Source organism: Mirounga leonina, unplaced genomic scaffold (assembly GCF_011800145.1).
Source record: "Mirounga leonina isolate KUSES-001 unplaced genomic scaffold, KU_Mleo_1.0 Mir_125, whole genome shotgun sequence".
Classification (NCBI taxonomy): domain Eukaryota; kingdom Metazoa; phylum Chordata; class Mammalia; order Carnivora; family Phocidae; genus Mirounga; species Mirounga leonina.
This window is the reverse complement of record NW_023270305.1, coordinates 24260297-24282797: the sequence shown is the minus strand read 5'-3', so window position 1 is coordinate 24282797 and position 22501 is coordinate 24260297. Positions and strand designations below refer to the sequence as shown.

The 22501-nt window shown below is 37.3% G+C and overlaps 1 protein-coding gene across 5 annotated transcripts in view; it reads left to right on the top strand.

Moving 5' to 3' along the window:
* The window catches only part of MAP4K3 (mitogen-activated protein kinase kinase kinase kinase 3), a 188931-nt gene extending 180318 nt beyond the window's left edge, over window positions 1-8613 (top strand). For 3 of the 5 annotated variants that reach the window (XM_035000969.1, XM_035000967.1, XM_035000971.1), the window contains 3 exons: window positions 2311-2381; window positions 5504-5559; window positions 6417-8613. In XM_035000969.1, the coding sequence (XP_034856860.1) occupies window positions 2311-2381; window positions 5504-5559; window positions 6417-6504 (215 nt within the window). In that variant the 3' untranslated portion in view covers window positions 6505-8613. Of the gene's footprint in view, window positions 1-2285; window positions 2386-5503; window positions 5560-6416 lie in introns of those variants that run through there. The other 2 variants (XR_004678486.1, XM_035000970.1) reach the window with 2 other exon arrangements.
* Window positions 8614-22501: the final 13888 nt, after the last annotated feature.

The following is a 22501-nucleotide window of genomic DNA, read 5'->3' as shown; positions in this document are numbered from 1 at the left end:
TAGAATGTCTCTCTGCCAGCAGGCAAATGCTGATGATAATAATGAGGGAAATCTCTTCAAGATGTTAAAATGGAATCCATGCTTAAAAACACATAGCCAGGGCCAAAAAGTAAGATAAAGAACGGAAACTCTAAGCAGTATGCAGGCCTGAACCCAACAGAGGTGCTGGGCTCCTGGTGATAAAGAAGACTAAAAATATCCCACAGGAGATGGGAGCCAGAACCAGGTTCCTTGCCTGAGGTGCCTAGTAACCAAGACTCTCCCCACCTAAGGCCCGATGGCTTTCTAGGAGATTTTATCCACCCTTCAAAAAGAGAGATGATCCCTATCCTATACAAACTATTTCAGATTATTGACAAAGAAGGAATGCTGAACAAATCACTGTTTAACACTGCTACTAAAATCAAGATTAGTACAGAAAACAAAATTATACAGTCTCTTGAAAATAAATTTTGAAAAAATCTAAACAGTTTAAAGTACTAACAAATACAATTCCACATCATCAAATAATAGACTTTATCTCAGGAAAGTAAGGATGGTTCATTCAGCATCAGAAAATTTGTTTATGTAATACAGCACATTAAATTTTAAAAGCAAAAGGTCACGTAATTTTTCAGTAAATACACAAAATGAATACAAGTCGTTCATGATTTAAGAAAAAAAAACAGCTTCTTAGATTAGGAATAGAAGGAAATCTTCTTCATCTAGCAAAACTTATTTAAAAATATTCATATTTCAATGGTCAAACTCTCCCATTGAAGTCAAGAACAAGATAAGAATACCTGCTGTCATCACATTTCAACATTATCTCACTGGACAAGAAAAGGAAACTATGAGGATTAGAAAGAAAAAGTAAAAGATCCTTTTTTGCTGATGGTATGATTATCTATATAGAATGTATAGCTCTCTGAGTAAACTAATGAGCCAGTAGGAGAATTCAGTTCCTGGATGTGACTAACACAAATGAATAGCTTTTCAATGTGCCCATAATTATGAAATTTTTGATAGGAAAAAAGATCTCATTGACAATGGCAATAAAATATGTGGAAATAAATGTAATCAAAACATGTTTAAAACCATTATCAGGGATATTCCAAATTATTGTTTAAAAACATAAATGAAGATTTGAACAAATGAAGAACTATACCATGTCCATGGATAGAAAGACTGAATATGAGAAAGGTTTCAGTTCTTTATAAGTTAAACCACACATTTGGTACATTTACAATAAAAATCCTAGTAAGATGTTTTGTGCCACTTGATAAGCTGATCTGAAAATTTATATGGAAGAACCAAAGGCCAAGAACAGTAAAATAAATTTTGACGAATACTTGCCCTGCTCCATATTGAAACTTTGGCAAAGCCATAGTGATTAAGACTGTGTGGGATCAACACAGGGATAAATAAATAGAACAGTGGCATTAGAATAGAAGGCTCAGAAATGGGCCCACATATAAATGGAAATTTATAGCATAATATGTCGGTGGAAAATGGGAGACGTTCAGCAAATGATGCTGGTACAATGGGTTATCCGCAGGAAAGAAAATTAGACATTTTCCTCACTGAATCCACACAAAAATATGTATTTAAATATGTAAATATTAAAACAACACTAATATTTTTAGAAAGTACATATGCCTGTGTCCCAGTAATCCTGTTTCTAGAATTAGAAAATTTGCACATGTATTCGAAAAGAGGCACAGAATGTTTATTATAGATGGTAATAACGAAAAACTAGAAACAATTTTATGTTCATTAGATCACATGTATGAAAGTTGGAAACATTCAATATAAAGTTTGATATTGTGTAGTAATAGTAAAAACAGGCATGAGAATGACAAGCACCAAATTTATAATAGTGGTTATGTCAGGGAGGCAGGAGGGGCTGGAAAGGGATTACAGGGGGTTGTATATGGATGCCAGCTCTATTTGGTTTTACTTAAAACAAAAGGCAAATGTGTCAAAATGTTAGGATTTGATGGTAAATACATACGTTTCTGTGCTATTCTCATATTTTTCTGTATGTTTAAAATACCTTATCTCAAATATTGTCATTTTATCAAAACAAAAATGTCAGTAAACAAAACAATATTTTCAAAGAATTTTCTTTTTTCTTGCCAAAAAGATGAATAAGTTCTATCTGGTATATGTATATTTTTAATTTCAAAAGTAAAGATGCCATGTAAATATGGAATAGCTGACATTAGTTATTAAATGAAGTATTGCTATGCAAGATAGAGGGACAAAATTGATGCTTATCAGTTGAACTTTTGTACTATTAACAGTAACTGAGCTGTTCTTGCCTGCTAGTTTGCCTACAAGACAGTGTGCTAGCTTTCTGGAAACACGGAATGCAAGGTAGAAGTTTTAGATCTAATGAGGTAAGTAATCTTTTAAAAATTGTGTCCATTAAATAGTCATGAAACTATCAAATTCTATTCAAACAATTTTCTTTAACTTTGGAAAATTCTTAAATGATACAAGGAATACTTGATATGCTCACTTTATTAATTACTATATTCAGCCTGGTAATTAAATTAATAGCACATACTCCGCAGCGCCTCTTTCTCCATTCACGCAGACAACTTCAGTGCATATTTTATGTGCAGCCAGATAACTCTTAGGCTCAGAACAAGAAGTTCCTAATACTGCTAAAAGTGATTTCCTTTTAACTCTCCCAGACCATCACTTGGAACAACAGTGTGGATGCTGGCTCTCTTTGTCTTGAGGCACCTTTCTACTTTGTATTTCAGAATAATGACCAGAGTGGGTTTATAAGTAAAGGATTGCACATTCCTTTTTAGCCACCTTGCCTCCTGTCTCTCTTACCCTGATTCACTTGACATTTGTAAGATTCTTTGCCTTCCCCCTATTTTTAATAGATGGTTTGGTAGAGACATGCAGTTGTATGTTCTAGTTGGTTTGTTTCTTTTAAGATTTTATTTATTCATTCATTCATTCATTCATTTATTTTAGAGAGAAGGAGAAAGAGAACATGAGCAGGGGAGGGGCAAAGGGAGAGAGAATCCCAAGCAGACTCTGAGCTGAGCGCAGAACCCAACACCAGGCTCCATCTCATGACCATGAGATCATGACCTGAGCTGAAATAAAAAATCAGGCACTTATCCGACTGAGCCACCCAGGCGCCCTGCCCCTGTTTCTTCCTACCTTAATTTAATTCCAGGAACAATTTAACTCCCAAGTCCTAGGACATACTCAGTTCTGCTCAGCATTTCCAGTTCTGCTGGAAAGCACTGGGGTTACAAATGTGAGCAAAATGTGGTACTTGCCCCCAAGAATATCATAGGCAAGTGAAATCATCAGAAATTCCCCCAGAACTGCCAAACCAATCTCAGTAGTGTAACTTTCATTTTAGCATTAGAGGGAAAGGAGAACCTTAGGTGCCTCAAGCAAGAAAGTAGCTCATTTGTGTCCCAAACTGTCATTCTAAGCTCAGAGTATTTCTTCTAACCAAGTGGACATTTTAGCAGAGCGACCATGAGCATGAGTTCGAGTTGAAACGCCGGGTTCAAGTCTCTGCCCTGCTGTTCTGTAACCGTAGCCGTGGCGTATCACTGAACTTCTCTTTGCCTATACTTCTCATTTTGAATTGAGGATAACAAAATAGTACTTACTTCATTGGGTTATTAAGATTAAATGAAAGGAAGCATATGATGTGCTTGGCATAATGCTTGGCTTATAGTGAGTTTTCAGGAACAGTCAGGGGGCACCTTGTGGCTCAGTCAGTAGAGCATGCATGCGACCTTGGGCCACGGGCTTGTAAGTTCAAGCTCCAGTTGGGTTGTAGAGACTACTTAAAAATATTTAAAGAAAAGAAACTTCGTAGCTAATATGTCTCTAGTAGTTATTCCCACAAGAGGGCTTCTCCAGAAGATGTTTTAAAATCACCTGGGGGAGGGCGCCTGGGTGGCTCAGATGGTTAAGCATCTGCCTTCGGCTCAGCTCATGATCCCAGGGTCCTGGGATCGAGTCCCACATCGGGCTCCCCGCTCAGCAGGGAGCCTGCTTCTCCCTCTGACCCTCTCCCCTCTCATGCTGTTTCTCTCTCGCTCGCTCTCTAAAAAATAAATAAAATCTTTAAAAAAAAAAAAAAATCACCAGGGGGAATTGAGCAGGGAGATAAGAACAGTCAACAACTAGTAAACACTAGGCAGAGAAAGACACCATAGGCCGGATACCAGAGAGCAGTTTAAGAAAAAGAAGATTGTCCAAAAAATCACCTGAGGGGCTTTTTCTTTTTTTTTTTTTTAAGATTTTATTTACTTATTTATCTGAGAGAGACAGAGAGAGAGAAAGAGAGCACACAAGCAGGTGAAGGGGCAGAGAGAGAGGAAGGAGGCAGCAGGGAGCCCGATGCGGGACGGGATCCCAGGACCCTGAGATCATGACCTGAGCCGAAGGCAGACGCTTAACCCACTGAGCCACCCAGCCATCCCTGAGGGGCTTTTTCAAATTGTGCCAGCAGCCCTTACTTAATATTGCTCCTCCAAAAATGTTACGTCCTTCCAGTAGACAAACCCCAAAACACATTGAAGATCAGTCATGATGAGCCACTGTTACTGTAGTGAGCATGTTGTATCCTTCAGGTGTGCTGGGTTCTGAAAGAGGTTGAGAATCGCTGGTGTTTCCAGAATAACTAACTGTAGAGGTACTAACGGGAATACATTTAGTTTGGAAATCAAATTGTTTTTTCAGCCTACAAAATTGTGGGGAGAAGTTACTGCCATTATAATTTGGAATGTTTTGCATTCAGTAAGCAACAAATAGTGGGTTTTTCTTTCTCCCATAGACTTAATCTTTAATTCCCCAACTGGTAATGGGTCACACTGAGGACTTCTTAAAGGATATCTGCCATCAGAAAATACTATTTCAGGAGACTGGGAGAGCTATGGGAAAGAAAAACCATCTGTTGAGCACTGCCTTAGCTACTACTTCTGAGAACACTGCACAATACTGCTGCAGGGTAGAGCTTTTCCCTCCTGTTTTACAGAAGGCAAAACCATTTTCAGCAAACTACTACCTTGCCCAGTGTCATAGCTGCTAAGTGGGAGAACCGGGATTCAAATTCCAGTCCTGAGTTTGTCCCATCATACCACAGTGCAGCCTTGTTGAAGTAAAAGGACCAGATCTAAGTGGCTTGCTGCCACCGTGGCCCTGCTGTTAGCATTAACGTGACTGACAGAGGGTTCTGATAAGTAAATGGACTGCGTGCTTGCTTTTCAGTTTTCCCTTGAGGTCTGTAATTTAGTAAGTAAATAGTTTTCCTACTCTCCTATTTTATGATTAATTCAAAATTAGGCACGTTTTTCCTAGACTAACAAACTGATGTATCTATGTGCTGACTTAACAAACTAACAGTCATGCAGGGATCTATTTTCATCTTAGGAATTACGTTTCCTTTCTATAGAATTATAAATTAAATGCCCATATAAAATTTTGTACCTTTAATTCCAGAAATTAAGTTTATATTTTAATTGAACAGGTAACACAAGAAATTTCAGATAACACAAGAATTTTCCGACTGCTTGGATCTGACAGGTATGGGAAGGGGTTGTATTAAATACATAGTACTTAATGTGTTTTATAAAGCCAGCATGAAAGTGATTTCTTTTTCAAGGGAATTGAAATTTCTACAGTAATACATTCAACATTGTATTTTTCACACTAAAGAATTCACAAGTCAGGAAGTTATAAAGCCTTTGAGAATGCGCCTGATCTTCCAAGTAACAGGAATATATAGATCTATCAGTACTAATTTTGCATTAAACGTGCTGTCTAAAGGATGATTTATAGCACAAGAAAGAGGAAATACCATATACTAACAAACAAAATTTTTTGGTTTTAGTGCCAAATAGAATTTTTGGGTTCTATTCTGATAGACTTTCTGATTCTTTTTTTTTTTTTTTTAAGATTTTATTTATTTATTTGACAGAGAGAGACACAGCGAGAGAGGGGAACACAAGCAGGGGGAGTGGGGAAGGGAGAAGCAGGCTTCCCGTCGAGCAGGGAGCCCGATGCGGGGCTCGATCCCAGGATCCTGGGATCATGACCTGAGCCGAAGGCAGACGCTTAACGACTGAGCCACCCAGGCGCCCACACTTTCTGATTCTTGAACAACAGGTTGTTTTATACTTTGTGAGAATTAAGTTCCCCCAAATTATTCCAAATACGGTTTTCCCTACCTCTGACTCTTCGAACAACACTGGCTTAGAGAGTGGTGGGCAGCGAAAGTACTTCCTGGAGCTGGAACTGGTTCTTTAATCATAGTGATTTGCAAATCATTTTCTGCCCACAAATCAAATAAACAGCATTTATAGAGGCAGAAAATGAAGACGCAATGGAAAATGTTTCTGCTAACATTAGTTTTCAAGAATAACTTTGTTTATCACCTTTAGGGTCGTGGTTTTGGAAAGCAGGCCAACTGATAACCCCACAGCAAATAGCAACTTATACATCCTGGCGGGCCATGAGAACAGTTACTGAGGACGGCTGTACTTCAACAGTGAGTGTGAGAAAGAACGAACACGGCTGCTGCAACAGGGACGAATGCTTGCAGCCGTCCGGAGCTGCGGTGCCCGGCTTCAGTCACTTGTAATTTATTGTGGCATGACATGAGATGGGGAGGATTTTTGTTTTAAGTGGTGTGGGTATATTTAGCATATTGAACCACACAAGTGCTTAATTCATTGTTATGTAATCTTTGTACACACAGGGGTATTTTTCTGTGAAACTTCATATTGCTGAAGACATACACTAAGAATTTATGTAGATAATGTACTTTTATGAGATGTACAAGTAAGTGTCTTATCTGTACAGATGTAAATGTTGATGAAAATGCAATTGGGGTTAATATTTTAAGAATTCTTGGTATATTCTTGGGTGTGGCTATATTACAAAATGGGATGCTGGCGATGAACCCATACATTTAACACTATTGTATTTTTATTATATGTAATTTAGTAATATGAATACAAATCTTGTAACTTTCAAAATTGTAATGGAGGCTATAATCATTTTATAATCTTGTTTTTAATTTTAATGCAAGTACACTGGTGTTTATATTTGCACAAAGTATTGATACGTGATGTATTAAGTCACAAAGGTAAGCTGTGACATTGTCAATATGCATTTGGCTCCACAACATGTTTTTTAAATGTATTTGGATTGTTTTCTATGTGAAACAAACCAATTAACCACCTGTTGTAGTAACTGGTCTTTTTATAATTAAGCAGAATCCTCTAAGATTCTTTGTCTGTGCTTAAAAACATACCTTTGAAAAAATTTTGAATCACAGAATAGCGGTACCGTGATGTAACACTGCAGTTGTCTGAATTACAGTATGCACAAAGAATAAATTAGCATCATTAAAGAGTCCACACTAAACATTTCATAGAATCACATTGAAGAACTATAACATTCCATAGAGTGGAGTGGTTCAAATTTCTAGTGAAATCTTTATTTTGGTTGGCCTTATTTTATGATCATTTTCATATTTCTTTTGACTTAGAGTATTAACACACGGCCAAAATAATTTAGTTACTACCTCATATAAACAATATAATGGTTACTACACATCACAGGAACTTAGTTTTGGTTTAAAGTCATTTTTGATTGCTTTTTTCCAATGGAATATGTATAATACCAAGTTTTAGCAAAATGCACACCTTGGCTCTTTTTTGGTATATGTTCTTTATATTTTAATGTGGGTATATACACTAGGAACAAACTAAATTGTGATTTATGGTCTTCATTTATTTTAATTGATAATACTTTTAAATATGTTCCTGATTGTACATAGTGTAAAATAAACATGTTTTTTAACATGCGGTTGTATAGTAGCTTGTCATCTGGCTTAATCTGTATAGAGTAAGACTAAAATATATTAAGGAGAAAAACAATTTTTTAATAACTCTGCATTGAATCCTACATACCCATTCTGGTCCCTCAGATCATATTTTTGTTTGATCTGTCATCTCAGTTTCATAAAGGGGTATCTTTTATAGAATGTTCAACTTTCTGATCAGGAAAACCAATTAAACATTCATAGTCTTAATGGAGCAGGTGTCGGCAAACAGCCTAATCCTGCTCACCACCCGTTTTGTAAATAAAGCTTTATTGGAACACCACACCACGTACTCATTTATGTATTGTCTTTGGCTGTGTTTGCGCTACAGTGGTTGCAAGAAAGCCGTATGGCTTACAGAGCCTTAAATATTTACCATCTGACCCTGTATATATAGAGCAAGTTTGCCGACTCCTGAGTTACAGAAAGGAACGGGAGGGTGTTGGGGAATGCAGTTCTAGAGACTAAAGAAGGGGACAGTTAGGTGGGAAGAACTGGATGGTGGATCATGAGGCACCATTTCTACCTTAGCTAGTGCACTACCCTTCTCTGTGACTTTAGGTAATCTATTGACTCTAGAACAGTTTCCTTATCTAAAAACATGACTTCTAAATCATACAGGTGTTAATAGTCATAGCAGTTGTGTATATGTATCACTTTTCCCAAATAAATACATTGTCACTGATCTTAGCATTAATGACTGAATAATGACTTCTAAAAACACATCTTTGCCAGTATAACATTATTGTCGACTTGTTGAAAAACAGAGACTCATGGAAAAGATTTTCAAGAAATCAAGATTCTGTTCTTGGCATTTATTGACCAGGTTGTTGATCCGTTTTCTGGGCCACTGTTTTTTCTAATTTCCAAGTCCTATAAGTTATATAAACGGTCACATCTCAAAAAATTTAACAATCATATTTAACTGTCAAACACTTGGAATTATTTCCAGAAAATACACAACTGGTTTGTGTGTTACTTGTGGGCTTTTTAAAAACATAGACCCCTGAAATCAATCTTTGGGGGCTAAGCCCAATAACCTATTACTTTTATAAAGTCATGCAGATTATTCAGATGTGCAATCTCTATGTGGGAAACATTGGTTGACCTGAATTTAAATCAGTTTTCTGAGGGTGGTCGAAGGATCACATGATCAGAATAATCTCTGATGACTGTTAAAAATGCAAATTTTGTAGCTCTACCTAGTAACTTTTGATTAAGGATCTTTATTCATTCAAAAGGAAAAGAGCCACTCACCTAAATGTTGGAGAGAATATATTTCATCTTCATTTAAGTTCAAGCTATCTATCTTATTAGCTAGTTTCTTAGTAGTATTGAGAAGAATGAGATCAGTTGTTTCTGGGCCTGTTGGCTGTCATTCAGCTTACACTGATTTCAGGAGAGATTGGGAAAGAACGGGCAGATAGTTTTCACCATTACTAGAAACAAAGATGAAAATGTGTCTATATACAAAATAATGGATAAGCACGAAGAGTATTACTTGAGGGAATATAGTAAGTCCCCAGTACATGTATCTGTGCTAGGTGTGATTCTACATGCTTTATACAGATTGTCCCATGGAAGCCCCAAAACAGCCTAGTGGGTAGGTATTGTTAATGCTGTTTTACAAATGAAACTGAGGCATCGAAAGCTTAAATAACTTGCCAAAGGATATAACTGATACATGGTGGAGCTAAGATTTGAACCCAGGCCACTTGGTTCAAAGTGTATACCCTTAACTACTATACTAAAGTATGTATTACACAGAATACAAACAGTATATCCACTGCCCTCTAAAATATATGAAGCATTTTCCCCCCAGAAATTAGATGGATTTTCTCCAGGAGCTGGATTTCAAGTTCTGATTTTCACAGTCTCTGCAACAAGAGAAATCAACTTCCTATCTTAATTTTTTGGCTTTACCAAGAAGAATTTTGAATTGAATTTTCAATTCAACTTTCAATTGAATTCTCTTTATTCAAAGTGTTTTGCATAAAATTAGTTAAAGCTTATTAAGTAAGTCTAGTCAAAACTCATTGCAAAGACTTTTTTTTTTTTTTTACTTTTGTGAGATAACTCCGTTATTTAACCAACTTACACATCACTTACAGTGTATCCAGGCACCTCACTGATGCTGGAAAAAGGATGGAAAAGGCATCATTTCTAGTATTCAAGGAGCCCACTTGGATGAAAAAAAAAATTTTTAAAGGTACAAAAGGTTGCGCCTAATTATACTTTGGGGAAAAGAAAGCCTTTGTGTGGAAAGTTATATATAAACCAGGTTGTTAGATGAAGGGTTTATCAAGTGCAGTACAAAAGGGTGGTGAGCTGTAGGCTAGACTAAGCTTCAAGGACTCTGAATGCAGGTTCCTGGAGTAGTGACGATAAATGCAGCTGAGCTTGGTTTAGAGAACCTGGAGCACAGCAACAGGCACAAAGCTAGAAAACAAGGTTGAGCCTGACTGTGGAGAGCTTCCTAATGAGAAAAGGAGCTAGAAGCTCCACTTAGGAACTGCAGCGATCAGACACACGCCCATGAAAACAGGCAGCTGGGTTTGTGCATAGGTGATTACTCGTATCCTTACGGAGAATATTTTCCGTAGCATGATAAGGGCAGAAATGAGTCGATGTGAGTTTATGTAGATTTGGGTTTATTGGGAGAATGCTTGGTCTTGAAAGAGAAAGGAGATAAAAGGTTGTCTCTGGTTTTATTTTCGAAGCAAATGAAGCAAATGGAAAACTGAAGATGAAGAGTACAGTCACCTGAAGGAAGAAGGGGAAGTATGACTACCCTAAATCCGGCATGATGGGGAGCATTTTATTGATGCTAAACAAGTATGTATGTGCTTATTAACGTAGTATTTTTAAGTTCGTATTTGGGAACAAGAAGGGTAAGCTTTCGTAAAAATGATCTTGTGCAGCGTTAATGCATTTACTTCGATACGGCATTCATCGCGTTATTTGCTTGACTTGCTTCCCCCTGGGTGGCAAATCTGCCTCATTCTGAACCCGCTCCAGATACTACCACAGTGCCTGCAGGATTGTGAACACGGCAGCAGCGCGCCCCACAGCTGAGAGCCGCCTGCCACGGGCAGGCCTCCACGAGTTTGCTAAAAAGCTCTTTGGACAGAAAAGCAAGACTGAAAAGTCATGACTAAAAGAGAGGATCTGACAGACTGAAGGTCTCGGCCCAGGCAGGGAAGCGGCCTCATTTCGCCGTTTACACGGGCTTCATTTTAAGTGCGCTTGAGGCCTTGGAAAGGAGCAGGACTTCCTACAATCACGGCGTTCGCGGGAAAGTAGTTTAAATGTTTCCTGAGCGCCTTCCCCAGGGCATCTTCAGGGCTCTGGAGCAGAAACGGCCGCCGCGTCTGCAGCCCCGACGTTATGGCTCTGCCCGGAGGCTGCCCCCCGGGACGAGGCGGCGGAGCCCGGGCTTCCCGAGCGGCGGGCGCCGGAGGAGCTCCCCGGAAGCCGCCCGGCCCGCGCGCCCCGAGCGTCCGGTTGCCCCGGAGACGCCGCGGCGCTGCGCTCCGCAGTTGCTGGGCGGGGGGCGGCCCGCGCACGGCGACCTCCGCCGGGTCGGCGCCGCTCCGGGCTGCGCGAGGCGGCGTGGCGGGCACCACGGGTCCGCGCCGTAAGTGTGGGTGCTGGCGGCGGGCCTGAGGGAGAGAGGACCGGGTCTGCATGCACGCCCCCAGAAGAGGGAAAGTTCCTGAGGGCAGCGGAGCGGGGCTGCCTTGCCCTCCGGTAGCCTCCGGAGGGACAGGCGGGGTGGGGGCGAGGGCTAGAGGTGCCAGGGTGCTCGCGCCGGCCGCACGCCCCACCCGCTGCGGCTCCCTGGGGGCTAGAGGGAGGTGCGGCCCTGGGGAGGCGAGCGGCTGCGGGAGGGCGGCCGGTGGGGGCAGCGGGGGCAGCGGGGCGCACCTGCGCTTTGGGAGACCAGGTGTGGCCAAGAAGCTGGACTGCCTTTGAAGGGTCGAGACGGCTTTAGAGGCCTGGCGGTGAAGTGAACGATGCCAAGCTTCCAGATACGGGAACATACGAACTGTGATGTTTTAAACAAAGTTAGTTTCTCGGGTTATATAAATTATATGGTCTTCTGGTTTCCTGGAGATGCTTTTAAGTAACCTGATTGTACTATCACCAAGACGTTTATTAACAGGTGTGTGTACTTTCGAAGTTCTGTAATTCAGTGTTATGTTCGTAAGACAGATGCAGAATGCGTTTGCAGCCCATCTTCCTGATCAGTTCTATTAAATATGAATACTACAAGTTTGGGTGCATGGGAAACAATAAACAACATAGCACGTTGTGACTTTAAGCCTGCAGAATTTAACTGGGCTGGCCTGGTCTTGAAAACGTCTCCTTGCTTTCCTCCTTCTTAACACTGCTGTTTACACCAGTTTCCTATAAATTTAGGATTAGGAGATTAATAAATATTTTTTTCACCCCATTACTCTCCCTTTCTTAATTTTGTTTTGCTTTCCGCCAGTGCATTCCATAGGCTTACTTGAGCCCTCAGGACCTGCTTTGTGATACAATCATGGAAAATAATCTGCCTCCCAGTGTTTCCTCTGTTTCTATGTGCATCATTTCCTTCAGACTAAGGAAATTAAACAGGAAACTTTCAAAGAATTTAATGATCCACTCAAGTATCTTATCTACTCAAATATCTTTCTATATTTACCAATGGGCCCAAGTCTATATCTGTTTTTGCCTTTATACACAGAACTTGATTAATTTAATAGTCAAGTATTTGGTAAATTTTGAAGTCAGGAGGCCCCTTAGCCAAGAGATATGTAAGTTCAGTTGAAGTCACTAATGACTATTAAAAATATTTTCAACCAGTTTCATCTCTTCCCTGTCAGTGGCTATATCACTGCTTGATCTTGATTTCCTGCCCAGATACTGTATTAACAATCAAAATGTGATTATTTCCTTTGCTTAAAGAAAAAAATTATTTTACATATTTAGCAGAAAGGTTAGAGAATAAAATTATGGCAGGACTTCAACAGGTTGAGCACCTGCCGTGTGCCGGCCAATGGGCTAAGAAGGCAAGTTAGGTGTAATGAAAAAAGTGTAAAAAAGGAGTGGGAGAAATTGTGAACATAGGATGTGTGCAGAGAAAGAGCTTGCCTTTAGGGATTGGGGAAGGATAAAAGAAAAGACATTTGAGTTGAACTGCAAAAGATGAGGATTCCGGGGTCAGAACTTCCCAGCAGTGGCATAAGCAGAGACAGATCTGAAAGTGTTTGGGGAAGAATTTGAGAAGCAATATGGGAAAGGTACATTGGGACCGGAGTGTAAAGGACTGTAAGTATCCTGCTGTAATCTGAACTTTATTTTGTGGCATCAGAGGCCATAGACATTTTTGAGGAAGGACAATATATGACTATGCTGATGTTTGAGAAAGATGTTTTTGGTGTAACGGAAATAGATATGCAGAAGAAAAGTGAGTTAAGACCCTTCAGTCGCACCATATGTAGGTTTTTTAAATAGCTTGATTTGATTTGATATAATAATTTCAAACTTGCAAGAAAAGTACAATGAACCCCCATACATCTACCTGCATTAATTGTGCTCCATTTATTTTATCATTTCCTTTCTGTCTCTCCATGTATAAATACATGGATGTTAATTTTTCTGTACCTTTTGAGAGTAAGTTATAGACATCATGTGCTTTTACCCTTAAGTAGTTCAGTGTGTATTTCCTAAGAATAAGGACATTTTCTTACATAATCACAGTACAGATTACCAAAATCAGGAAATTTAGTACCTAATCCACAGTCAATAGTTAGATTTCACCAGTTATCCCAGTGTTACTCTTTACAGTTATCCCATTCTAAGATTCAATTTAGGATCACACATTATATTTCATTTTCATATCTTTTTAGTCTCCTTCCTTCTGGAACAGTACCTTGACCTTTGTCTTTTATGACCTTACCATTTTTTTAAATAACACAGGCCAGTTATTTGTAGGATGCCAAAGTTTTGTCTACTTTTTTCTCATGATTCGGTTCAGGTTTTGCATTTCGGGCAACAGTACCACAGAGGAGATGCTGGGTCCTTCTCAGTGGTGCATTTACCTTTTCTAGAAATTTCATGTAAATGGAATCATACAATATGTGTGGGGGAGAGTTGTCTGGCTTCTTCCACATAGCATATGTTTTCAGTTGTGTTTTTTTATGCTTATCACATAATAGCATGTACCAGTACTTTCCTTTTAATGCTGAATAAGTATTTCACTGCATGGATTTTCATTCATCGGTTAATGGGCATTTAGTTTGTTTTCTATTGAAGCTCTTATGAATAATGGTACTATAAACACTTGCATGCATGTCTTTGTATAGGCGTATATTTTTATTTTTCCTGGGTAGATACCAAAGAGTGGAATTGCTGTTTATGTTTAACTTTTATGTTAAATTTATGGTTAACTTTTAAGATATTACCAAACTGCTTCCAATGGAGCTGTGCTGTTTAACATTCCCACCATTGATGTGTAAGAGTTCCAATTTCTATACATCCTTATCAATCCTTGATATTGTCAGTCTTTTGGATTTTACCTATTCTGGTGTGTGGATAGTAGTATCTTAATTTGGTTTTAATGTACATTTCCTAATGATTAATAACATCCTTTCATGTGCTTATTATTAGACATTTATATATCTTCTTTGGTGAAATGTCTCTTCAAACCTTTTGTTCATTTTTGGGGTGACTCGGTAGAGCATGAGACTCTTGATCTTGGGGTTGTGAGTTTGAGCCCCATGTTGGGGGTAGAGTTCACTTGAAAAAAATCTTTTGTCCATTTTTAACTTGGGTTTTCCGGCTGCCTGTTGAATTGTAAGAGTGCCTTATGTATTGTGTATACAAATCCTTTATCTAATATTTTCTTCAGTCTGTGGTTTGTTTTTTTCATTTTCTTAATGAAGCAGTTTTTTTGAAGAGCAAAAGATTGTAATTTTGATGAATTCTATTTTATCAATTTGTATGTATCATGCTTTCAGTGCCATACCTTAGAAATCTTTGCCTAACTTAAGGTCAGAAAGATTTTTTTCTATATTTTTACTAGAAGTCAGTAGTAGTTGTGGCTCTTATATGTTGGTCTGTGATCCATTTTGAGTTAATTTTGGTATATTATTTAGGTATCTAAATTCTTTTGTTTTTATTTTTATTTTGTTACATATGGATACCAATTGTCTTAGCATCATTTGTTGCAAACAATAGTTTATCTTCATTGAATTGCCATGGCATCTTTGTCGAAATCAATTGGCTATAAATAAAAAGGATTATTTCTTGACTCTCTATTCTTTCACTGATATATATGTCTATCTTTATGCCAATGCCATATTCTTTTGATTTATTATAACTTTATGGTAAAATTTGAAGTCAGGTATTATAAGTCTTCCCAGTTTGTTTTTATTCCAGGTTGCTTTGGCTGTCCTGGGTACTGTGCATTTACATATAAATCTTAGGTTCATCTTGTCAATTTCTACCCCCAAAAAAGTCTATTGGGATTTTTATAGGGATTGAATTTAATCTGTCAGTGAATTTATGGAGAACTGACATCTTATTGAGTTTTCCAATCCATGACCATGATATTTCTCTCCTTTTATTTTTATCTTCTTTAATTTCATGAGCAATATTTTTAATTTTCAGTATACAGGCCTTACACTTCACTTGTTAAATTCATTTCTAAATATTTTATTCTTTTGATGTTATGAGTGGAATTGTTTCCATTTCCTCTTCAAATTGTTGCTAGTGCATAGAAACACAATTTATTATTGTATATTGATCATGTATCCTACTACACTGCAAACTTGTTCATTAGTTCAAGTTGTTTTTTTATAGATTGTTTAGGATTTTTTACATACAGTGTCATGACATTTCCAGAAAATGACAGCATTGCTTTCCATTTCCAATCTACATAACTTTAATTTCTTCTTCTTGCTTTGTTGCAGTGGCAAGAACTTCCAATACAATGTTAAATAGAAGTGGTAAAAGCAAAATTGTTTTCCCAGTATTAGGGGGAAAGCATTGTCTCTCACCCTTAATCAGGTTAACTGTACATTTTTCACAGATGCCCTTGAGGAAGTTCCCTTCTATTCCTGGTTTGTTGAGATTTTTATCATGAATGAGTGTTGGTTTTTGTCAAATGCTTTTTTTATGTCTATTGAGATGGTCATGTGGTTTTTGTCTTTTATTCTGTTATGATGCTCTTACACATTATTGATTTTCAGATATTAAACCAACCTTGCATTCTTCAAATAAGTTTCACATAATCATGGCATATGATCCTTTTTATATGTGTCTGGATTTGGTTTGCCAATTATTTTGTTGGGGATTCTTGTGTCTATATTCATGAGAATAATGATCTGTAGTTTTCTGGTAATTTCTTAGTCTGACTGCATATCAAGGTAATATTGACCTTATGGATTGAGTTAGGAAATGAAAGTTTCCTCCTCTTCTATTTTTAGGACTAGTTTGTGAAGAATTGGTATTAATTCTTTTTTGAATGTTTGGTAGAATTCACTTACGAGGCCATCTGACCCTTTTCTTTGTGGGCATATTTTTTATTATTCAATGTCTTCATTTGTTATGGGCATAGTCAGATTTTATTTTTCTTGAGTCAGTTTTGATATTTTGTCTTTTTAAGCATTTGTTCAACCACGTTGTCTAATTTGGCTGCATAAAACTATTTGTATTATTCTGTTAACCATTTTTAATTTCTATAGGTGATTATGATTTGAATAACTTTTCTCTTTTTTCTTAGTCTAAAGGTTCATCAATTTTGTTGAACTTTTTGAAGAACCAACTTTTTTTTTTTAAGATTTTTCTTTATTTGTCAGAGAGAGAGAGCACAAGCAGGGAGAGTGGCAGGCAGAGGGAGAAGCAGGCTTCCTGCTGAGCAAGGAGCCCAATATGGGACTTGATCCCAGGATCCTGGGATCATGACCTGAGCTAAAGGTAGACACTTAACCAACTGAGCCACCCAGGCGTCCCAAGAACCAACTTTTTGTTTTATTGATTTTTTTGCGTTCTCTGATGAGGAGTCAGTCATTAAGCATATTGTTCCCTTGTACGTGAATGGATCTCTCTTACTGTTTTCAAGATATTCTCTTTATCTTTGGTTTTTGACAGTTTGGCTATAATGTATCTAGAACTGGATCTCCTAATATTTATCCTACTTGGGATTCATTTAGCTCTTGAATCTGTTGATCAATGTTTTCCATTAAACTTGGAACATTTTTGGCTGTTATTTCTTTCAATATTTTCTTCTTCCCCTTTTTCTCACTTCTCTTTCTGGGAATGTCATTACATTTATGTTGGTACTATTGATTTTGTACCACAGGCCTCTGAGGCTTGTTCATCTTCAGTTTTTTTTCCCCTCTCTTGCATACTAGTCTTTTTCTATTAATCTGTCTTCAGATTCATTGATTCTTCTGCCATCTCAAATCTGATGTTGAGCCCACCTAGTGAATTTTTCATTTCAGTTGTACTTTTCAACTCTAAAATTTCCATTCAGTTTTTTTTTTTTTTTACTTTTCATTTTGCTGTTGAGATTTCCTATTAAGTCATTGTCTTATTTTTCTTTAATTCTATAAATTATATTGCTTTAATTATTTGAACATATTTATAATTGTTGCTTTAAAATCTTTGTCAGCTAATAAAATAGCTGGATCCATTCAGAATCCATTTTTATTGCCCCCCCTTTTTTTTTCCTGAGTATCAGGCACACTTTCCTTTTACTTAGCACGTCTCATGATTTTTTTTAATTGAAAAGGGGACACTTTAGATAATATATCTACGCTGGATTCCAATTTTCTTCCTAGGGCTTTATTTGTGGGTTTGTTTTGTTTTTGTTTTTGCAACCTGCCTGTATTCCAGCATCTGTCTCCTTCCAAGTGTGTGACTGTTGATATCTGTGTTCAGTTTTTTTATTTTTTTTAGCCTGGCTCTCTAGGACTCACCATTGTCTGCATAGTTTAGTGGTCACCAATAATTTGGGCAGCAGTGGGACTTAAACAACTCTAGCCATAGTCTTTCACCCTCTTAAGTGGATCAGAGGATCAGTGTGTACGTTGGAGAGTGTATTCATAGTTCAATCAGTCCTCAAATCTGCCTCAACTTTAACTTCCCTCAGGGCCTTCCCTTACCTTCCCTGTGCATTCCTCATAGTTTCTCAGTTAGCCAGAGATATGTAAAGCCAACCTAACCCTTCTATTGGTCTTTCATTTCCATGATCTTCCCATAAATTTTTGGCTAATCTGCAGCTCACCCCTACTGGAACCACATCCTTAGGCTTTCAAAGCTGTGGGGATTTTCCCCATTTGTTTCCTACTGAATTTGTAAGAATTTTACTGACAGTATTGTCACAGGTTTTCAGCCTGTCACAGGTTTGAGCCATGTCAAGCACATTTTCTCTTGGACTAAGGCTTCTGGTTCATGGCCAGTTCACAGTGGTAGAACTGCTGCACCTGCTGAGCTAGGGGATGGGGGTAGAGGAAGAATGGCAGCAGACTCTGGTAAGAAGCCACAGACTCCCATTGTCCTTAGTGGAATTCTAACTTATTATGAATAAATACTTCTCAATTTGTTTTTTGCCTTTGGTTGATTTCCAGAGCCCCCAAATTGTTACGGGTTGGTTTTGGTTTTAGTTTTAGTTTTAGTTTTTTTTTTTTTTTTTTTGAAAATTTTGCCTAGTCTTACGTTTTAGGAGGAGGATTCACCAACTTCTTTACCCCACAGTAGTCAAAGTCTGACCCCTGGTGCTTTTTCATGGAATCAAAAAAAAACAAACACAAAAAACAAACTATTATACAGAAACTACTTTAAATTCTCAATCTCTAATTAGGTAAGTTTTTGTAAACTCTGTTTTTCTAGAAAACTATCCATTTCATCTAAGTTTTCAGATTCATCTTTATAGATGCCTGCAAAATAGCCTCATGATTAAAAAAAAAAGTTCTCTTTTGATATTACTTCTTGTCATTCCTTATTTTGTATATTTATTCTTTTTCCCTTTTTTCTTGATTAAGCTAGTTATAGATTTGTTTTAAATTTTTTAAGGAACTAGGATATGGGTTTATTAATAAGACCTATTATTTTTGTATCCTCTATTCATTTCTGCTTCAATTTTATTGTTTCTTTTGCTTTGTTTTGGTTTATTTTGTAGTTCTCTTTTTAGATTGTTGAGTTTAATTTTGTTATTTTTATTCTTTTTTCTTCTATATATTTTTGATCTCTGGATTTTTTTTTCTCCTGATTTCTATATATCAGGGTATCTCAACCATGGCATTATGAACATTTTGGGTAGAAAATTCTGTATTGTGGGATTCTGTCCTGTGCATTGAGGGGTACTTAGCAGCATCCCTGGCCTCTGCATACTCATAACAATCAAAAATATCTCCAGACATTGAAAAATTCCCCTGGGGGCCAAAATCACCCCCAGTTGAGAAATCCTGCTTTGAATGTATCTCATTGATTTGATATGTAGTATTTTCATTATTATTATTTTTTAATTCCATTATTTCAGTTTGTATTTCCCCCTTTACCCAACAGGTATTTAATTGAAGGCTTTTTTAGTTTCTAGGTAGAAAGTCTTTTTTATTATATATATATAAATGTAAATAATATTAAATATAAGTATGTATAAATACACATATTATATATGTATTAAATATATATTTAAATTGTTCTAATTTCTAGTTTGATAGTTTGTGATCAGAATGTTTTTATAATATTTCTAGTTTATGAAACTTTCTAATGTTTTCTTTGTAACCTAATATATAGTCACTTTTTATAAATATTCCATGTGTGCTTGAGAAGAAGGTATATTTTAAATTATCAGAGTACAAAAGTCAATGTGTCTCTCTTCTAAAGGTCTACCTTATTGGTTACATTGTTTAGGTCTTCTACATAGTTACATATCTTTTGTTCATTTGTCTTGCCTTTTCCTGAGAATGATGGGTTAAAGTTTCATTATTAATGTGTTTCTGTACATGTCTTCTTGCATGTCCTAAAGTTTCTGCTTTATAACAGTAATTGCTATGTTTTGGGGGGACTTTTATATCTTCACTGTGAATTGTGGCTTTAGTATTAAAAATACCCCTCTTTGTTGTATTTAATGCTTTTTGTAGTTTTAATTCTACTTCATCAGATAGGATCATAAATTTCCTTTCTTAATGTTTTCATTTGTCCTGAATACCTTTGCTTGTCTTTTTTTTTTTTTTTAAAGATTTTATTTATTTATTTGAGAGAGAGAATGGGAGAGAAAGCATGAGCAGGGGGAGAAGCAGGCTCCCCGCTGAGCAGGGAGCCCAATGCGGGACTCGATTCTGGGACTCCAGGATCATGACTTGAGCCGAAGGCAGTTGCTTAACCAACTGAGCCACCCAGGCGCCCTGTCTTTTTATTTTTAACCTTTCTGAGTCACTTTAGATGTGTTTCTTGCATAGAGCTTATACTTAGATCTTGCTTTATGAGCCAAATTGAAAATCTTTTTCATTTAATACATGAGTTAAGCTCACTCATATTTATTGATACCACTGATATTAGTCTTTTCTCTGTCATATTGTTTTATAATTTTTATGTGTACAATTTTTTTAAAGTTTTTTTTTTTCATTTTTATTTATTCATGAGAGACAGAGCAAGAGAGAGGCAGAGGGAGAAGCAGGCTCCCAAGGAGCAGGGAGCCCAATGCGGGACTTGATCCCAGGACCCTGGAATCATGATCTGAGCCGAGGGCGCCTGGGTGGCTCAGATGGTTAAGCGTCTGCCTTCGGCTCAGGTCATGATTCCAGGGTCCTGGGATCAAGTCCCGCATCGGGCTCTCTGCTCCTTGGGAGCCTGCTTCTCCCTCTGCCTCTCTCTCGCTCTCTCTGTCTCTCATGAATAAAAAAATAAAAAATCTTAAAAAAAAAAAAGAAATGATCTGAGCCGAAAGCAGATGCTTAACCATCTGAGCCACCCAGGCGCCCTATGTGTACAATGTTAATCTGTGTTTCTTTCTTTATGTATTGTGTTTGATTTTTATTTCTTACATTTCTTTGGATATTTTCTTAATGCTCCTAGTCCCTGCTTTCTTATTTAACCTTCTATTCTCTGGTTTGTCTGTTTTTAATGGTATATTTTACTCTTCCATCATTTCAATTATCAATGAGTTTATTCTGCTTTCTTCTTTCCCTTTCCATTTCTTAAACATATTTTTAATTGCATTATTTTCTACACTGTCAGCACTTCTAACGTTTATGTTATTCTTCCACCCTTCTCCTCACCTTTGCTATAGTCTTCAATTAAATATATTAAATGCTTACTGTAAATCTCTTCCTGAAGTTTTCTCAGTCAGCTCTTGGTTGGGTGAAAGTTATTGCCTTGTAGATTCTTTGAGAAGGTTCATGAATACAGTATTCCTGGAAATCCTGCATATTTCCAATTGTATCTGTCTATAACTTTGCGACTTGAAGGACATCTTGGTTGAGTGTAAAATCCTGGCTTTCACTTTCTTCTCTTGAATTTCTTCAAAAGGCTGCTATATTTTTATGTTGCATGGTGTGTTCTCTTGACAAATTTGTTGTCACTCTCATTCTCCTACACTTCAATTTAGTCTTTATGCCTGCAGGCTACGAGAGTATTTTCTTTGATAGTTTTATTCAAATACATCTTTGAGTTGATTGTTCTGATTCAGTTTTCCCAACTACTGATGGGCCTTTTCAATATGTATACTCCGATCTTATTTTGTTGCCAGAAAAATTTCATAGTTTATAGTTTAAACTATTGGTTCTGTTCCACTGTTTTGTTTTCTTCAGAGACTCTAGTTGGGTCTCTGAACATGTTGGGTCTTCTTTGCCTGTCTTCCATTTCAACCACTTTCTCTCTAAACTCTCCTACTTTTTTTCTCATTTTTATTCTCTTAATTGTTGTTCTGCCTTTTTAAAATTCTACTTATTAAATTTTCATTGGCATCTTGTGTTTTTTTAGCCTTTATCTGTGAAATGATTTTGTCTTTTTCTTTTGTTTCTTTCCTGAGTTCAATCAACTGTCTTTTTTTCTTCCTTCCTTCCTTCCTTTCTTCCTTTCTTCCTTCCTTCCCTCCCTCCCTTCCTTCCTTCTTCCTTTTCACTTCTATTCTTATTTGAATTTCCGATTCAAAATGGCTTTTCATGGGGTACCTGGGTGGCTCAGTCAGTTAAGCTCTGCCTTCAGCTCAGGTCATAATCCTGGGGTCCTGTGATTGAGCCCCAGGGAGCCTGCTTCCTCTCCCCCTGCTCCCCACCCCACTCATGATTTCTCTTCCTATCTCTCTCTCTCAAATAAATAAAATCTTTTTTAAAAAGTACTTTTCATATCTCCAGGGGAATGTTAGAAGATATTTAAATTAGTTTGGAGTGTTGTGTTAGTTTTCTTCTGCTTCACTGTTAGGGTTTTTTTGTTTTTGTTTTTTTTGGCATGATTTTCATCAGCGAAAATGTCCAATTCTCATTTCTATTTTCTTCCAATAATAGGTTTGTATGGAGACTGATTTTCTCTATTTTATTTCCTGGGCAGGTTTTGTCTTGTAATAATTGACAGTAATCCTAGCTCAAGAGAGTTCTTTTCTGTCACTGTACCAAAGTTCAGTTTCTTTAATGAGTAGCACTT